This window comes from Papaver somniferum, chromosome 3 (assembly GCF_003573695.1).
Source record: "Papaver somniferum cultivar HN1 chromosome 3, ASM357369v1, whole genome shotgun sequence".
NCBI classification, from domain to species: Eukaryota; Viridiplantae; Streptophyta; class Magnoliopsida; order Ranunculales; family Papaveraceae; genus Papaver; species Papaver somniferum.
In genome coordinates this window covers 87,506,369-87,524,272 of record NC_039360.1, presented here as the reverse complement: position 1 = coordinate 87,524,272, position 17,904 = coordinate 87,506,369, and the positions used below count along the sequence as shown (strand labels likewise).

General features: G+C 35.7%; 1 protein-coding gene and 1 non-coding gene across 2 annotated transcripts; one reads left to right on the top strand and one right to left on the bottom strand.

The window, feature by feature from the left end:
• The first annotated feature begins 12,196 nt into the window (after positions 1-12,196).
• TRNAM-CAU lies at positions 12,197-12,280 on the top strand. The gene is given in 2 exon segments: positions 12,197-12,234; positions 12,245-12,280. It is a non-coding gene; the product is annotated as a tRNA-Met (tRNA).
• A 1,516-nt stretch (positions 12,281-13,796) lies between these two features.
• On the bottom strand, positions 13,797-16,674 carry LOC113356744 (AP-1 complex subunit sigma-1-like). Its single transcript, XM_026599952.1, has 7 exons — positions 16,524-16,674; positions 15,417-15,503; positions 15,008-15,099; positions 14,762-14,870; positions 14,625-14,660; positions 14,214-14,300; positions 13,797-14,131 (listed from the first exon to the last, which is right to left on the bottom strand). Exons 1-7 carry the CDS (start codon positions 16,524-16,526, stop codon positions 14,060-14,062), a joined length of 486 nt encoding a protein of 161 aa, XP_026455737.1. The 5' UTR covers positions 16,527-16,674; the 3' UTR covers positions 13,797-14,059.
• Positions 16,675-17,904: the final 1,230 nt, after the last annotated feature.

Genomic DNA, 17,904 nt, shown 5'->3' with positions numbered 1-17,904 from the left:
TGTTAAACCTCACACAGATGCACTGTTGCAAAGGGGGTGCTTTAGATTCGAGAGATCAATATGTAGTACTCCGGCCTAAATCAAGACAATGACCGTTCCAAAGTAAATTCGGTCACAAGAGAGGATGGGTTGATCTGTAGGAGGGAAGCTGAGAAATGTGTGGAATCAATGGTAATCAAAGATTGTGGGTGTGTGAATTCTGAATACGATAAGCTCTGAGTGATTGAAATTGCTCAATTGAGAGTAGTTGCTCAATTGATGAGTTGATGATCTCGTGTTGTCAGTTTGACGTGAGATTGATGATACTGATGATGCTGATTCAATCATGATTCAGAGACTTATTTATATTGCTGGAATTTTAGACACCATGATTCCATGAAGTGTGACAGTTGATGGAATCAAGGAGTGGGGAAGTGGAGATCGTGCTTGAAACCAGTTGCTCAACGTGTGGAGACTTGGTCGATTTTCCACCCACTACCTCGTGAATTCCTTCAACTGATTGCACGACTTGCTCACATTCCATCGTTTGTTTGAACACACGTGCCGTAGACCGCCAGACCAAAACCCTAAGTGATATCCCCCAAAGTGACACGATTGACGTCTCGTGGTATGTTAGTCAATTGATGACTTCGTGGTTTGATGGGACGATGAGTCCATGTAGTCGTTGAGTTGAACATGATGTTCTGAAACTCGTGAATTGAACATGTCATGAGACAGAGGTATAGTTCTTACGATGAAGTGAGCAAGTATTGCTCATTCGATGGATCGTTGAATATTGATTGTTGAACCAATATTCCTTGGTTTGAACAAATATTTATCATCTGAGCAAGTGTTGCTCATGTGATGAATTGTTGAATATTTGGTCGTCTGAGCATGTGTTGCTCGTCTGATGGATTATTGGCAGCGTACCAAAAATATTAATTAGAATACTGGTCTTTGAACCGAGCATAATCAATAAAATTAACCATGAGGTCGTCATAAAATTATTAAGGTTGGAATCTGGAATGATGATCCTTGGATTCAGAAACCCTAATTTGATCAATTGATGATCAATTCATGGTTCGTCAGAATTTCAACCATGGGACGAAGGAGGGAGCGACTACATGGGACCGTGGATCAACCATGTCGTGTCCATATGCTCACATGAGCAAATACGAAGAACTCCTGAAGAGTTGACGATTTGTTGGTGAAAGAATGATTAAATGCTGGTTTAATCATTTATTCGAAAATGCTCGTCTGAGCCTTAGGTGAGAAAACCTAATTAATTATGACGAGGCGAGGGACCAACCATGGAGTCATGAAACCGATCCTGGGTTGTCCCGTGACCGCCTGACGATCACTTCATGAAAATCCAAAGTGTTTGGGAGAGTTTTAGACCTAATACGAGCAATTGTGCAAATTAGGTCAAAACTTGTGAAAATTGATGGGACCGGCTTCCGTGAGCCAAAGAGCCAATCTTGGTCGGTTAAGATAGAGTGCTCGTGTCCCCAAGGCGACCGCGTCTCAGTCCTGAGAATTTTGATATTTTCTGGCGTGCAATTGAGCATCCATTCGAGAAAATATGTCAAAATTAGGGTTTCGACGAAACTGAGGAAAACACCATGAGATGATGAAAAATAATTATAAACTAAGGAATGAGGAGGCGTGGGACCGACATGGTCAAGGCATGGTCGGCCGGTCTTGACCACGGTCCCTTGGTGCCTTTTCCTTAATTTTATAATATTTTGATGATTTTATGAAAAATTCATGAATTTTGAGAAATTTGATGAATTTTAGGAGTTTCCATGAATTGAAGGAGTTTTCATGAGTTCAAGGAAGCAAAAGATATTAAAATAATAAAACAAGGACGTGTGGGACCATGAAAGGCATGGCCGGCCGGCTACGGCCCGGTCCCACGAGTTTCCCTGATTTTATAATGATTTTATGAAAAATTCATGAATTTTGAGAAATTTGATGAATTTAGGGAGTTTCCATGAATTGAAGGAGTTTTCATGAGTTCAAGGAAGCAAAAAATATTAAAATAATAAAAATAAGGGCGTGTGGGACCGTGGAAGGCATGGCCGGCCGGCTAGGGCCCGGTCCCACGAGTTTCCCTATTTTTTAATATTTTTAAGTATTTTGATGATTTGAGGGAATTTTTCCTAATTTGAGAGAAATACCATGAAATCAAGGAATTTGATGAATTCAAGGAAAACTAATAATAATAAAATAATAAAGCAAAGGGGCGTGTGGGACCGGCTAGGGCATGGACGGCCGGCCAAGGCCCGGTCCCACAAGTTTTCATAATTTATTTTATTTTATTATTATTTGATGATTTGTGCAAAAATACCAAGAAATCAATGAGTTTTTTCATGAAATTAGAGAAATAATAATAATAATAATAAAATAATAAGGAACCGTGGGTGTGGGGCCGGTTGGGACCAAGGCATGCCCGGTCGTCCAATGATCACGCCCCACACTCCTTTCCTTAATTTTATATTATTTTTTATGGATTTATAGAAGTACCATGAAACCGAGGAGTTTCCTCGAGACGAAGGAAATTTGATAAAATGAGAGAATTTTCGTCAAATCATGAAAAATAATAAAAATGCATTAAAAATATAAAACCGGCGTGGGATTGACCATGATACGGTTGGTTGGTCGTGTGTCCGTGCTCCCAGCACCCTGGTCAATATTTTTAATTATTTATTATTTTCTTCTCTATTTTGCATAGGTTCATCGTTTCGTTGTATTTTTGAAATACTCGTTCGTGCGGTGACTGTTAGTGTATCGTCGTTGGATACACCTTCACCATTTGAATCGGGGCTTACTTAGAGGTAGATTAGATGCCCAGTTGTTGATTATTTATTACTAATTGTGGAATTCAGTGGAGAATAATTCACAAAACTGAGTAATAAGATGTTTATTATTAATTCATAGGATCAGCTGAGGATTCGACTACGAATTCATAATAATAAAGTGAGCATTACCATTCCATGGGATCGTAGATTCGACCGTAGAATCGGAGTAATTGAGATTTATCTATTACCATTTATGAGACCAGTTATGGATTCGATCATGAAATCGGAATAATGAGATAATATAGTTATTTCTATTCTATGAGATCAAGCCGTGGATTCGATCATAGAATCAGAACAATTGTTATTGCCATTCCACGGGACCAGTCGTGGATTCGACCATGGAATATGAGCAATTAGTAATAATTAACTTTGTGGCTCCATACTAGCAGAGCAACCTGTCTAGGAGCATTAATTATCCCGATATGAGCTTGTCGGTAAGTCATATCCTTTATATAGTCAGGGTAAACTCGTTGTTTGTTCCTGAAGACGTTATCGCTCTATACTAGCAGAGCAAGCTGTTTAGGAGCCGTCCATCTCGTGATGCTATATAGAAATAATCACTGGAAGTATTCACTATTCATGAGATATGCCGTTGTCCAGTCGTGAGACTACATATCTACATTGTACTCTGAGAGAAAATACTCTCTGTTGAGAATTCGATGAGAGACCCGTGTCTCGATACTCACGTCTGATTGCTGAATCAGAACTTTGTATAATTATGAGTTTACGAATTTAGCCTTTATCGAAAATTCACCATCTACACCTGGATTTCGCAATCCCTAAACCCGGCTTATGTATGCTCTAACATACTTAATTGGTCTAATCAAATCAATCATATAGAATCGTATTTTATATCTATATTAGGGTTTTTCAATTAAGGGGTTAAGCAATCTACCAATACTGATTTTTAGTCCAACCAAGAGAAATCAAATTTGAAGACCAATTAGGCTTTGATCAATATATTCAGAGATTAACAGTTATGGAGATAACAATCTGTTGATCGATCTTGCACATGAACCCAACTTTGTCTGTAATGTGGCTTAGTTACGTATCCATGGGGAGATATTTAATTAATGATTCATGTACTCTCTCACTGGAATATCAGTGACCGCCCATTATATGTTCAAGCTGAACTTCAACACTCAAATCAACATCGTCTGTTAAATTCAAATGGTTGTGATGTAATTCCAAGGGTGTGATTAAATAGTGAGAGAAGACGATGGAGAGTGGAGAGTTTTATTTACCCATGTTAGTAAGGTTTGTAATATTTTGAAGGGGTTGTATTTAGTTTTAGGTTGGGTTGTAACAATGGTCCTTATATATCCCTATTTTTTCTTGATCAACGCCTTCAAAAATCAAGTTTTTATTTTCTCTTTCATCCTTGGAAGGCATAATAATAGTGGATGGTCTAGTGAAGCTCTTGATTCTTAATAATATTTACGAAGTTCACCACCTATACATTATACATTGGTAAAAAAAATTACCCTTCTCATCCTCGTTCACTTGACACTTTCGGAAAATGATCTGATATCCTTAAAAGCTCTACCGGACCTTTCATTCTCCACCTTCACATGATTTTACACCCTCCCCAATCAAGTCCATCCTTTTTAACAGGCATAAAAAACGTTCTCACCGATTTAAATCTAAGCCAACCAAACCTACATATTCCGTGAGACTTTATGGCTCCTATGCATGGTGGTTGCAAACTAGGTGAGGAGAATTCACTGATCCATTATTGATGTTTCCGTTTGAAGAATCGGAGTGACTTTAATGTTATTGGTAATTTAAAAATGTTGGCAGTACACATTTGATAGCCTAATTTTCGGGATTTCAGTTAAACATTGGCAAGATAACTCTGGTTAAATCATAGTTTTGCCGAGGTCATATGTATAAGATTCGACGTCACTGAAGCTGCTAGATCAAAAAAAAAATCCCTTAGAGTCGTTCTTATGGACTCAACAAACTTGAAGTTTGTTGATTTTGCTCCCAGTATGGACCCAACAAACATGAAAAATGAATGTACAAACCAACAAATTTGCTGGTTTGTTGAGTGAGATGGAACATGTAGCGCGTGTGATGGAAGACTGGGCAAGCGTCGGAAGACCGGGAGTTGGAAGGAAAATCGCGGGCGTTGGAAGAAAAAACGTTGGCGTGTATTCCTCCCTCGCCCAGTACAATTTCAGATTCCCAACAATTACTTGACTACTTTTTAATTCCCTTTATCCCTTTTTATCTCACTCTATCCTATTTTATCTTTATCCTACAAAATATTTTATATTAAAAAGAAATATTAGTGGGGCCCTAGAAAACCAAATATGTTCATTTTGCTCTAGTTTTTCATAGTGGAAAACATAATTTGTTCATCCACGTGGCTCAACAAAAAAAATTGTTTATTTCCGTACGAACTGCCCTTAAGAAATGTATCTAAAGAAGTCCAGGAAGTAAACCAGTCATGAAGAATCTGATACCGACGAAGATAATGATAATGTTGATGCAGACAGAAATAACTCCTGGCGTTTTTGGGGGCGACTCCGAAAGAATTAGGGGCGACTAATAAGACAAAATAGGGTCACCCAAACCTAAAATGAAGCCACCCCTTATCACCCATTTTTCATAATGTCGATTCTACCCTTAACATTCAGTAGTTTAGTTTATAATCGGTAGTTTAGATTATATAAAGGAAAATTGTTTTAGTATTGGAGTTTTAAGATTTTAGAGTAGAAGAAAGAAAAAAAATGGTGGAAAATATCATTTTTTTTCTTAAATCAACAACAAACATGGATGGGTATGAAGAAGAAGGTGAGAAACATCATGAAGAATATCATGTTCAAGGTTCAATACTGATTAAAGAGACGATTAAATGCATGCAGCACCATTAACGTCTCAGAATCGGTAGATAATAAAGTACTTTATCAACTGATTATACCTTTCTGTTCAAATAGATACGCTCAATCGGTAGTTTCGTGATGTTTATTATCTACCAATTGTACAATCGGAAGTCTCGTGATGTTCATTATCTACCGATTGTGGTAGCAGCCTCAAATTCAAAATTTTCAAAAACCAATGGAATTTTGAATTTCTCTATTTCACAATCGGTAGACTCGTGATTTTATTATCTACCGATTGTGGTAGTAGCCCCAAATTCAAAATTTTCAAAAACCAATAGAATTTTGCATTTTTCTATTTTCACAATCGGTAGTTTCCGTAATGTTTTTTATCTACCTATTGTATAATCGGTAGTTTCGTGATGTTCATTATCTACCGATTGTGCTAGTAGTCCCAAATTCAAAATTTCAAAAACTAGTGGAATTTTGCATTTTTCTATTTTCACAATCGGTAGACTCATGATATTTATTATCTACCGATTGTAATGTTCGTTATCTACCGATTTTGCTAGTATCTCCAAATTCAAAATTTTCAAAAACTAGTGGAATTTTGCATTTTTCTATTTTCACAATCGGTAGACTCGTGATATTTATTATCTACCGATTGTACAAACGGTAGTCTCGTGATGTTCATTATCTACCGATTGTGCTAGTGGCCCCAAATTCAAAATTTTCAAAAACTAGTGGAATTTTGCATTTTTCTGTTTTCACAATCGGTAGACTCGTGATATTTATTATCTACCGATTGTACAATCGGTAGTCTCGTGATGTTCATTATCTACCGATTGTGCTAGTAGCCCCAAATTCAAAATTTTCAAAACAAAGCAAATAAGAGAACACGGTCATAATCGGTTGATAAAACCAATACTAAATTACCGATTATAAAAGGGTATATAGGTATTTTCTAATTATTAGGACGTCCCATAGCCACACCTATAGGATGGGAATAAAAAAATCGCCCTTAATTCTTTCGGGGTCGCCCCTAAAGATGCCGGGAAATAACTTGGTTATCAAAGCGGGGTGGGAAGTTCAAAGAGTAACTGAAGGTGTGGTCACTAGAAGGATTAAAAAAGGGGAAAAATACAGTTTAGTCCAAAATCCCAGCAAAATATACTAGTTAGTCCGAACCCATTCAAGTAGGTACAAATTAGTCATTTTTTATAGAAAGTACGTCAATAACCTTCCTGTTTACAATTTAGTCCAAAGTGACTCATGATGATGTCAGCAGTTTTGAATAGTAAAAAAATAAAATAAAATAAATTTATCTTTTGATCCGTCTGTCCAAAATTCGTAAACTTTATATATTCGGAAAGCTCTTTCCGAGAGCTACAAAAAGAGTACCCATATGACTATATAATTCTCATTTTATAAAAAAACTTAGTTTACATTGGTATACAAACATGTACAATACAACCTGTTTACAACCAAAACTCATTACCAATACTAGATCCAACGCTCAACCGCTCTTTATCGTTCTCCTGCAAACAACTACAGCACCTCAACCATTCGACTCAAATTTTTTATCTGTTTCTGTAGCTTTCCAATCTTAGTTGCGCTTTTCTGCAGCAACACTACCCGTCCAACAACAACATAAATTCTGCTCCTCAGTACCACCAACATCATTCAGATTTCATCTTTGCAATTCCATGGGAATTTGATATTTATTCACCTGATCACCACTTCAGAGTTCTACCATCTCAATAGCACGAGTTACTCAGCTGCACCATTCCTTGTACTACAACATAGAAGCAAACCCATTCTTCCAAATTTCCCATAACATCACCTGCAATTGCTTCATATCCAGCTGCAGCTCATCCATACCCTGTAAGTGCTCATCCAACAACAATACACAACACTTCTTCATTTCGTTATCAGCTTAGTCACTACAGACTCTAAATCACTGCATACTCTAAATGCAACTGTATGAAGAGTGTAGTACAAAATGAATGAAATTGCAATGTCATAATGTGTATCGTTCCCTGCAGAATACGTAATTTTGCAATTTAAATAGAATGAAACTCTCCAATGAACATTACCGCTGACAATCAGACATATCGTTGACTTCCTCCGACGAAAACATGTTAAGATAATCTAAACTAACTAATGAGAGTCTAATGGAATCAGATGCCTTTCCTGCATAATGTAGTTTAATCTAAACTAACAATTTGATGTCAATATAATCTAAACTAACTAATGGGAGTCTAATGATGTGGTGAAACCTACGTTCATTTTCGTGTAAATTCTTAGCAAATCAATTATTGGGTAGGAAGTTGTCGGCACATCCCTTCATCGAGATTGAAAAGATTGGAATCAAATACATTTCCTACATAATCAATAGGTGTACAATTATGTACAGATAACGATCAAAATGTGTACAACTATATGCACACTATTTTATAGGTGATCTTTAGTCTTTACACATAAAAATGAATACAAACCATGCACAAGTGAGTACGGATTCATGGATGAAAATGTGCATTAAATAAAACACATGTAAGGATCATAGTGTGTACGAAATTTTAACGATTCCTAAAGAAAGACTAGAATAATACCTCATAAATTTTCCTAGATTTTAAGAAATCACCGCATAGACCACAAACATCTATTAGAAGCAGCGCCAAGCGTACATATTAGGACCACATATGCAATCAAAGCATAGACCAAATCCCTTTTCTTCCCGGATTCCAGAATGGCCAGAGTGAATAATATCTAAGCCTGTGGGAGAAGGCATGCATATCTGCAAAGTAACATTTTGGAAATACAGGTACATACATAAAATACAGAACTACTAACAAATTATCTAGGCAATCCCATTCTTACTTTCCGTAAAAAAATTTCTGAAAGCATTAAAGAGTCCAACCTAGTATAAGTGTTTGTGACTGAACAACTGGAAAACGAGATAGGGTCCATAAGCCACCATCACTATGCAGCTGCGTACACCTGGTTAGCCCTTATACGATAAAAACAATGCACATAAAGATTTTACCAGTCTTATCCTTTCAAAAGATTATCCTCATGGATTTCACAATGAAAATAATAAATGGTTAGAGAGGCTACATGTAAAGAATTTATCTTGCCAAACATCATTGTTCTATAATGCAACTTTTTCTTACTGATGATAATGTTACCCACATAAAGAAAATGTAAGAAATCACGACAAGCCAAGATGGGATGAAAGAAAATATAAGATTTTGCATATCCACAATTTAAAATAGGTCTCTATTAATTTATGGAATTTTCAAAAAGAGGTTGGGCAACGGATGTCAAATATTAAATTATTATGTGTTTGTGTTATATAGATATCATACGATACAAAAAATATTCAAACGCTTGTGCAAGTCTCAAATGAGAACTATGATACTACTTACTAACCCATTCCCAAAGCAAGCCCATTAATGAAAACAGACGCATGGACATAGTTATCTAGACTCAGCATATGCACGCATTAGAAATCAACAAGTGTATAATTATATGAACATTAACGGTCAACGGGTGTACAACTATGTGCACATTAACGATCAACAAGTGTATAATTATGTACACATTAAGAATCAACATGTGTACAAATATGTACACCTTAGTTATTTGCACAAGCATAATTTTATGGGGTTATTTTTTTTCACATGTGCACCTATGCAAGCATAAGCTTATGAAGACACCGTTTCACATGTGCACCAGTTTGTACACCCTAGTTCTTTATGCTCATTTTTCCACATGTACACCAGTTTGTATACCCTAGTTTAAGAATCCAACATAACATACAAAACACAAGTGATTATAAGAGATGCATATAAAAGTTTACAACACAGTTAAGGGCAAAAAGAAACCAATATAATTACAGTTATATGGACTTGGTGAGAGGCAAACGGTGAGCTGCAATGGTAATCGTGATCCAATTTTTCCCTTCACCCTAAAGAAACTGATATTATCATCACTATAAGTTTGTTCGATAAAAAGGTTCCATACTGAAATAAAATAGAAGCAAAGATACTTAATAGAGGTTGTTTTGATTAATACATACCCTAAAGAAGCTCAATTAAATTGGAATCATATTAATAATCAACATGTCTACAATTATGTACATATTAACGATCAACACGTGTACATTTTTGTACACATTATTAACTAACATGTGTACAATTATGTACACATTAACTAAAACGGCATGGAAGTTATATTGAATCGTTATGCTATAACTAAAATTGTGAAATTAATGTATGTTGGTTTACATAGTCTCCCCATGGGCTAAAAAGAATCTTTCTAAAGAAAAGGTAATTAAAACAAGTGCCCTGAGCCTGTCAGTTAATATTTTCCTATAATAATGATAACGCATACTACAATAAAAAGGAAGAAGAAGGACGATGTCGATAATAGAGCACAATATGACGAACTTTATTTCATAATACGAAATGAAAATGTAGAACAAAGAGGGTTGTATACCTTGTCATTATTAATTTTGCATAACCATTTCATAAACATTACGAACACTAGATATTAGTTAGCTACTATACGATTTAAGAACTGACCGGTTTTTCATAATAGTTTGATGAGGGATATTGCTTGTTGCGGACAACCACTTTGCTTTCGTTGGCAAATAATCTTCCATGCGGTTCTTGTATATTAGAATCTCCTCTATGCATTTAATAACCTACAAAAGTGCAGAAAAAGCTTTATTACGGAAACACCGAGAGAGGGAAGTAGGGAGACAGAGATAGAGTGGGAGCACCTGATCCACATCCATTGTTGTATCCAGATATTTCAAGGACATAACAATCAAATCCAATATCACCTGGCGTTCCCTGCTCAGGTCCCTATGCTTATAGATAACGTAGTTGCAACAAGCATGAGACTATTGTAGATGTAGTCTTTTTAGCAAAGCAATTTAAGATGATATGCAGACGCTTTACATTTTAATATATCAATCTCTAGTAACACGATGACACCTAAAAGCAAAAACATGATCCACAAACCAAATCAATAAAAGTAAAAATCAAAACCCATACTGAATCAATGGTTAGAGACACTAAAAAAGACGATTATTGAAACACAAACATAGATTGTTCAAGAAGAACTCCTCAACCTCGAATCAATTAAACACAGAGGAAAGACATATATATAAACATAATTGGCATAGATGAGGTTGTAGTGTTTTTCTAACCCATGTCATCTCTCCTTCCCTGCATCAATTCAACATTCCACATTCATAAACAAAACCAATCCTAATCCGTTCTGTAACCAACTCAAGCTCTTCAACCACCTTCTAATTCCTTTGTTCATAGCAGAACCACAATACAATAATATAATGATAATATTCCACTTAGTTGTATTATATCAATAAGTGAAACTATGAAATAATGTGCACTCCCGTAGTTCCATTAAGTCCGTTGATTAGCCAACCCAACTAGCAGTAAATGCCAATGCCCCACCATCTCCCATGTACTCTATGGTACGAAAGCTTAGCATACAATTGAAGCTATTTCCACCCTCGTTTCTAGTGATCTCAATTACCTAACCTAGATTTATAGCATATGCAAATTCCATCATGCCCATTAATTATCCAATTAAGCACTTAGCCACTCATATATAATTTTTTATGTTAGCCCAAAATCAGTCATCCAACCAATAGCGTCAGGTCTAACGCCAATTTGTGGACAATGTAATGTAAAGATGATAACTAATCCCATTTCCCACTTCATAAAATTAAGAATAATTGCCTAATTATCAATATATTCCATCTTAGAAATTATCTACAAAATTTTATCTCTGCAAATTATTACGTCAATGATCAATGACCGATTTATCTCTAACAACAAAATATTAAGTAACCGCTTATTGAATCAAAAAAACGTTACAGATTGGTAAAATTCAAACAAAACAAAGAAATTTAGGTGATGGAATATTTAAGAATATTGAACCTATTTAACAAGAGAATCGGCAATTTGGAAATATTTACAAAATGTAGAAGAATAGAGAAAGAAAGATGGAATTGGTTAGATCATTATCTTTAGTTCTCGGAATCATCGAACAAAAGCTCAAAGAATCAAACTATACCCTAAGATTTTCAGAAAAACTGGAAAAAAAGGATCTGGAATTACCTGAGATCTGGTAGATTTTGTGGAGATATTCGATGATCTGACTTAGATCTCATATACAAACTAAAATTGTTAAAAAACTCCTGATAATCGAGCCGAAACGCGAAGAATAACTAAACCTAAATCATTTTCGCTGCAGAGCTTTGTTGTCACAGGAAGATGAAGAAATGAATTAGATGCGTAACTGTATTCCTGGTTTCAACATGAAGGTCAGTTTTGTCACTAAAAAAATAAATTTTGGACTAAATCGTTCAAATACGGACCAACTCGTTTGAGATTTGGTAAATTTGGATTAGAGAGTACCAGGCTTGAGAGGGGTGGACTAGAGCGTCCAAAGCCCATTAAAAATGGGACTAAATGTTAATTTCTAGATAACAAAGGGGTGGTGGCGCAGTTGGCTAGCGCGTAGGTCTCATAGCTAAGAGAAATCCCGAGGTCGAGAGTTCGAGCCTCTCTCACCCCAATACTGTTAGCTATATAATTAAATCAATTTTTTAGTTATATCTATAGTGTTTGGATCTTTTGTCACAATTGCATCTTTGAATTTATGGCATTTGCAAGGGCCAGTTGATTGCGACGCCACTAACTGCAGAAACTTGGGCTATGCTATTGGCTCAAGAATAGCAACAGAAAGACAATGGTCAAGAGTTCTCTTTGAAACCGACTCAGAGAACCTTCTGCGGTTCATCACCTCCTCTGCTCCCCACCTTGGCACATAAAAGGAATGATTGAAGAAATAAAAAGTAGACTTCGACAGATCCCTCAAGCTGCTATTCAGCACAACTACAGGAAGGAAATCAAGCAACCGACGGAATGGCCAATCATGCAGCACATGAAAGCCAAACAGGAAATTCATCAACCAAAATATGGGACCTAGCAATCCCATCTTTTATTAGTCACATTTTATTTCAGGACTCCGTGGGTACCACATACCCACGGCAAACTGTAATCTAATTTTTATTAATAATATGCATGCTTCAAAAAAAAATCATGAAGGGAGAGGATATTTCATTTATATGAGTACTCCAACCAGGATTTTCTTTTTGTTTGTTGAAATCAGATTTAAGAATATACTCAATGTTTTTGTCGTAACAAGTCACGAAGTACTTGAGATTTGAGAAGCAAGGTCCGTCGATAAAGGAAAACCTCTACCGAGTGAACAAAATACCTCAGTAAGCCATACAAAGTAAACAGTTCGAGTTTCTTGTCAGGGATGGGACGGATCCAAGGAAAGCTTGACTAGTTTTCTTGAGCAACAATAGAGAGGAAACAGATAAGGAAGAGTGAAAATAGCAGGGCCAAAAAACTTGGAGAACTCATCCATTTTGCTTGCGAACTTCAGTGTTCAGATGGCAATGTATTGCCTTGGAGTTGAATCTATAAGCTTAGCTCAATTTAGTATACGACTCACCTGCCGCATCAATAGGCATGACAACTCGATCATGCTGTTGGAAATGCTCCATGTTAGTAAATATTCCAACTCGATCATGCAGTTGGAAGTATAATGGTGACTGAAAGAGAGATAAATCCAGCAATAGCTTGACACGTCCTCTCATCTTCCTTATTGCATGCAGGTGACCGACTTTAGGCCTTCAGTATTACAATTTAACGGAAAACACCAGCAGGAACTAAGTTCATGCCAACATACAGTGATACTGTTATTGTCGAGTCTATTCCGAGACCCATAATTTTTAAGAATATGAAAACCTACAGAACATGGTTTCATGTTATATTGTATATGCATCCACTAAACAATGGTTGCATAGTGTATGTATCCACTAAACAATGGTTGCATAGTGTATGTATCCACTGAAAAATGGCATTCTCATTTTTTTCTTTTTTTCATTTTCATTTTTTTTTTTTTTTGATAAAAGCTCCCGACCTCCTGGAAAGCAAATATATCCAAAAGTTAAGTGGCACAGCCGCACAAGTAAACCATGATTCAGCTCCATGTAAGCGAAACAATCAAGGCAACCTAATTCACCAAAAATGCGCCCTACTAATTATAGTTTCACCTGTTCATCTATAAAAGTTTTTGCATCAGGTTTGAAAAATAAGCACCTCATGTTTTACTTCTAATTATAGCTCCCACCAGTTTGACAACAACCAACACTCAGATGATACAAAGGATTGCTTAAAATGAGAAAGTAAAAGTAAAAAAACCGTCAGAAAAGATTAAAATAGTACAGAAGGTTGCAAAAGATCCGTTATATTCTATAAACAAAGACCAAACTTGGGAAGACTATTTTGTGGCCTGGGCAATAATATTACTGATTATACCAGCCTGCTCCTTTGCAGTCTCCACCAATGAATCCTGCAGGAAACATCAAATTCGGATCAACAAAAAATAGCAATCTTCTGGAAATCCATTCATAACAGCTGAAAAACACTAGTACCTGTGCTGCAATAAGTCGTGCAACTGTTTTCTTGCTGGTTTCTTGCAGTTCCCCGGCAATCAAAAGCTCATCCAAGATATAGTATGCCTGTTGCGGTTTATAAAAAAGGAAGTGATATGAAAAATGTGTAAATTGGTTGTCAAAAAGGAAGAAAAAAAAAGGTGCAAATTAGTTATATTCCCTGCATAAAAACAAGAAAAAAGGGATGTCCATGATATAAAGAATGTGACTCTTGGCTTACCAATTATACTAATTAATCGGTAGTCATATAGGTTTTTTTGCTAATTCTTCTCAGATAACATGCCAAGGTGATAAAGAGATTAAATTGTACCAACAAACATGCAAAATGTGATATATGTACCCATCCATGACATGAGCACTAATAAGATATAAAACAGATTAAGAGTGTACCTTATGGAAATTGAAGATCAAATCCAACTCACATACCTAATAAAGAATCAGAAAGAAGAAGACATTATAAACTCTTTTAAGGATGAAAACATGATGCTAACAAGGTACTTAAAATTAAGCAAATCATGTTTACTCACACTGCCAAAGTAGCGATCCAGTATCTCAACAAAATGATGTATTATTTCAAGGACCTCTAGTTCGTTGTCATCCTCATCAATGCACATGCAGAAGTAAAGGCTGGCATATCTGTTTACAATTTTGTAATAAAAAAATAAATGTTGGTGTTCTACAAGTTAAAGATGAGGTCTCTTTTACAACTGTGTAGAAGGTATACTAACAGGAATGAAAAAGCAGTTATAAATTGGAACACAAGAAATTCATACCTTTTATATACAACTTTGTACCCTCTCCACTCTACAAAATTACAGAGCTTAGGGCCTCGTGTAAGAATCACTCCACTAAGCTCTCTAATCACCTGCAAAGCATGCAGCAATGAAGTAAAAATCTTAAAATGAAATAAACAGCAAATTCTAAACAAATATCATAAGACATAATTTCACGCTTATAACAGTTATCAACATAAATGGACACTATGTACATATACATAATTGTATATTGATAAGGCAGCTTCAATTTCCATAGACATTTTTTTCTGATACTCTGCCATTCTAAGCCATCTAGGAAAACATCTATTTTTTATTATTGAAAATTTGGAAAAAAGCATCACCAGAAACCGAGCTTTCTGGAAAAACTGCACTCAAGATGAATTAGAAGATGTGGGGCAAAAAGTACCTTAGTTCTTTCCTTCTGGGAATATGGTGAATACCATTTTGTCAACCTCACTTTTCCTTGTCGACTGATAAGGAGCACAAAGTGTATCTGAAAAGCATAGAGATATGAGCAATTAATGTGAAGAGCTACAAATGACTTAAAATAGTCTCTTACACAGCTAATGCAAACATATGGCCTATTTCCCCGCTAAAATGCCACTAATACAGGATGAAATGTAAAATCACCAACAGTGTGCCTGAAAACCGCAGTGGCTCATTAGTAATCAAAATATGTAAGCAAGACTACTAAATACGTACGAACTAAATGCTCTAAACACAACTGATTTCATGTTACAAAATTGCTTTAGAATAGGTGTTCAGGAATCCGAATATCAGTGTCATGAGCTAACTCATATTTTCATCCCCTAGGTATAAGCTTTTGAGTAATACACCCCAAGATTCTATAGAATGAAAAAACATACTCCCTATTGCAACAGTCTCAGTGATTCTTTCAAAACAATAACTTTTGTTCATAAATATACAAGTTGCTAATCGTTCACAACATCCAATGCCCCTATTTACTCACACATTTGCCGCTATTGGGCGTGTAAGCCAAAAAAGTAACTATCGAAACAAAAGAAGTTTGTAAGCCTTCTCAATTCGATATAACAGTCGAAAAAAGATGGTTCTTTTATCATGTAAAACCAACAACAAGTTTCTTCAAAAAAAAAAAAAAGTGTCTTAAGGGATTAATATCACTAGGGATTCAAACGTCATAGTTACAATTTCTATAAATTGAGCTTAAAATGGTGCAAGATTCTAATGTAAAGAAATTATAGGATCTAAAGCAACCATTTCAAAAATTATGAAGCATCCAAGATCGAGCAGTCAAAAAAAAAAAAGATCGAATCATCATAACATCACTGAGTTTGAGTCATTTCCTCAATAGATTTACGAAATAATAGATCGATCAATGATAAGGGAATTACAGAAAGACAGATTTTGATATTAGGGCTGAATTTATTCTAGCAACGTGAATGTGTAAGAGAATTTCAATTCCAACTATTGTTTTTCCAAGAGATCTATAAATTAAGCTTCAAATATGTAATTTGTGAAACAATTGACTTACCATGGTTTCCGATCTAAGGTAATGAATGTGCAGGTGTTACAGAAAGAGATCGCCAAATCCCCGCTGCAAGTGTTTGTAAAGAAAGAAAGTAAAGACGAACAGAAGAACACTTTTTGGTTAAACAATGCCTCCTCCTTTGGTTAACTACGAATACCGGGTCGTGTGAAAGGGTACCTGTTTTTTTTTTTAGCTGAACCGGGTCTCTCTCACGTGCAAGTTTTAGAGAAAGCAATACGTGGCTCAGTACTCTCTTTGTGAATGAACGTACAGAGGAAAGAAAGGTCCAATTTCTTTGCATATGATTGTCCCATATTTGCTAGAGCCAATCCCCAAGAAGCCAGAAATCAGGTAAACATTATAGCAGGTTTTATGACGGAATTCAAGCCATTCCAAGTATAGAAAAATTGTGGAATGTAAAATCTAATAGCTTCCAAATTGGTATCATCCATATTTTTTTCCGAGTCATCTTCCATAGTTTATCTATATCATGACGTCATTAGACAATCAGATGCTACTCTACTTAGTTTCTTGTGAATAAAAAGTGACTGAAAAAACATGTGTCAAATAGTTTTAATGTCTACTCATAAAAGGATCTAGACATGGTGGGATATCATTTGTTACTTGTTATTTAATTATTACTTCACATTTCAGAAGTCGGGAGAAGAACACACGTATTTCACTGTGATATACAGAAGTCGAAAAACGCTAAATGATTGGCGTAAAGTGCTATTCTTTTTAGCGTTTTGCTGGATTCCACCATTAGACTTGCATTTCCATGATCTATTCCAAGTGATGATGTGGCATGGAATTTGGAACGTGAAATTGTTTCACCACATGACTTGCTTTTATTGAGCAATTTAGATGTGTTTCAGATCAGTCTATCCACTACAATAATCTGGTATGATGTTAGCAGTGGTGTTCCTGATGGTACTAGGAATGAGTTCTTCATTAAGAAACATGCTCTTAATGAGAAGTATTTTGTAGTACCTCTTCTTCTTCAAAAAAGCAAAGTGTAGTATTTTTCTAATCTGCTTGATAGATATGGTGGCAGCCCGGTAGGCTTGCTGCTTGAATTTTTTAAGCTTACAGACAGAACTATCCTGACTCAATCTGTCATAGGTAGGTTAGCATCCCACCATATGTATGTTTTTCCCATTTCTAAAACTCAGACAGACAAAATGGGTGCTATCAAAATGAGATTTTGGTGGAATAAAAAGTAAGGTAAAAAAAGGTGTTTTATCTTAAGAGATGGAAAGATGTAGCTCAACCTAGAATACTTGGCGGTTTACATATCAAACAATATGAAATAATGAACTTAGCTTTATTATCTAAATTAACTTGGAGAATGTTGCATTCTAGGATGCGTTGTGGGTCAAAATTC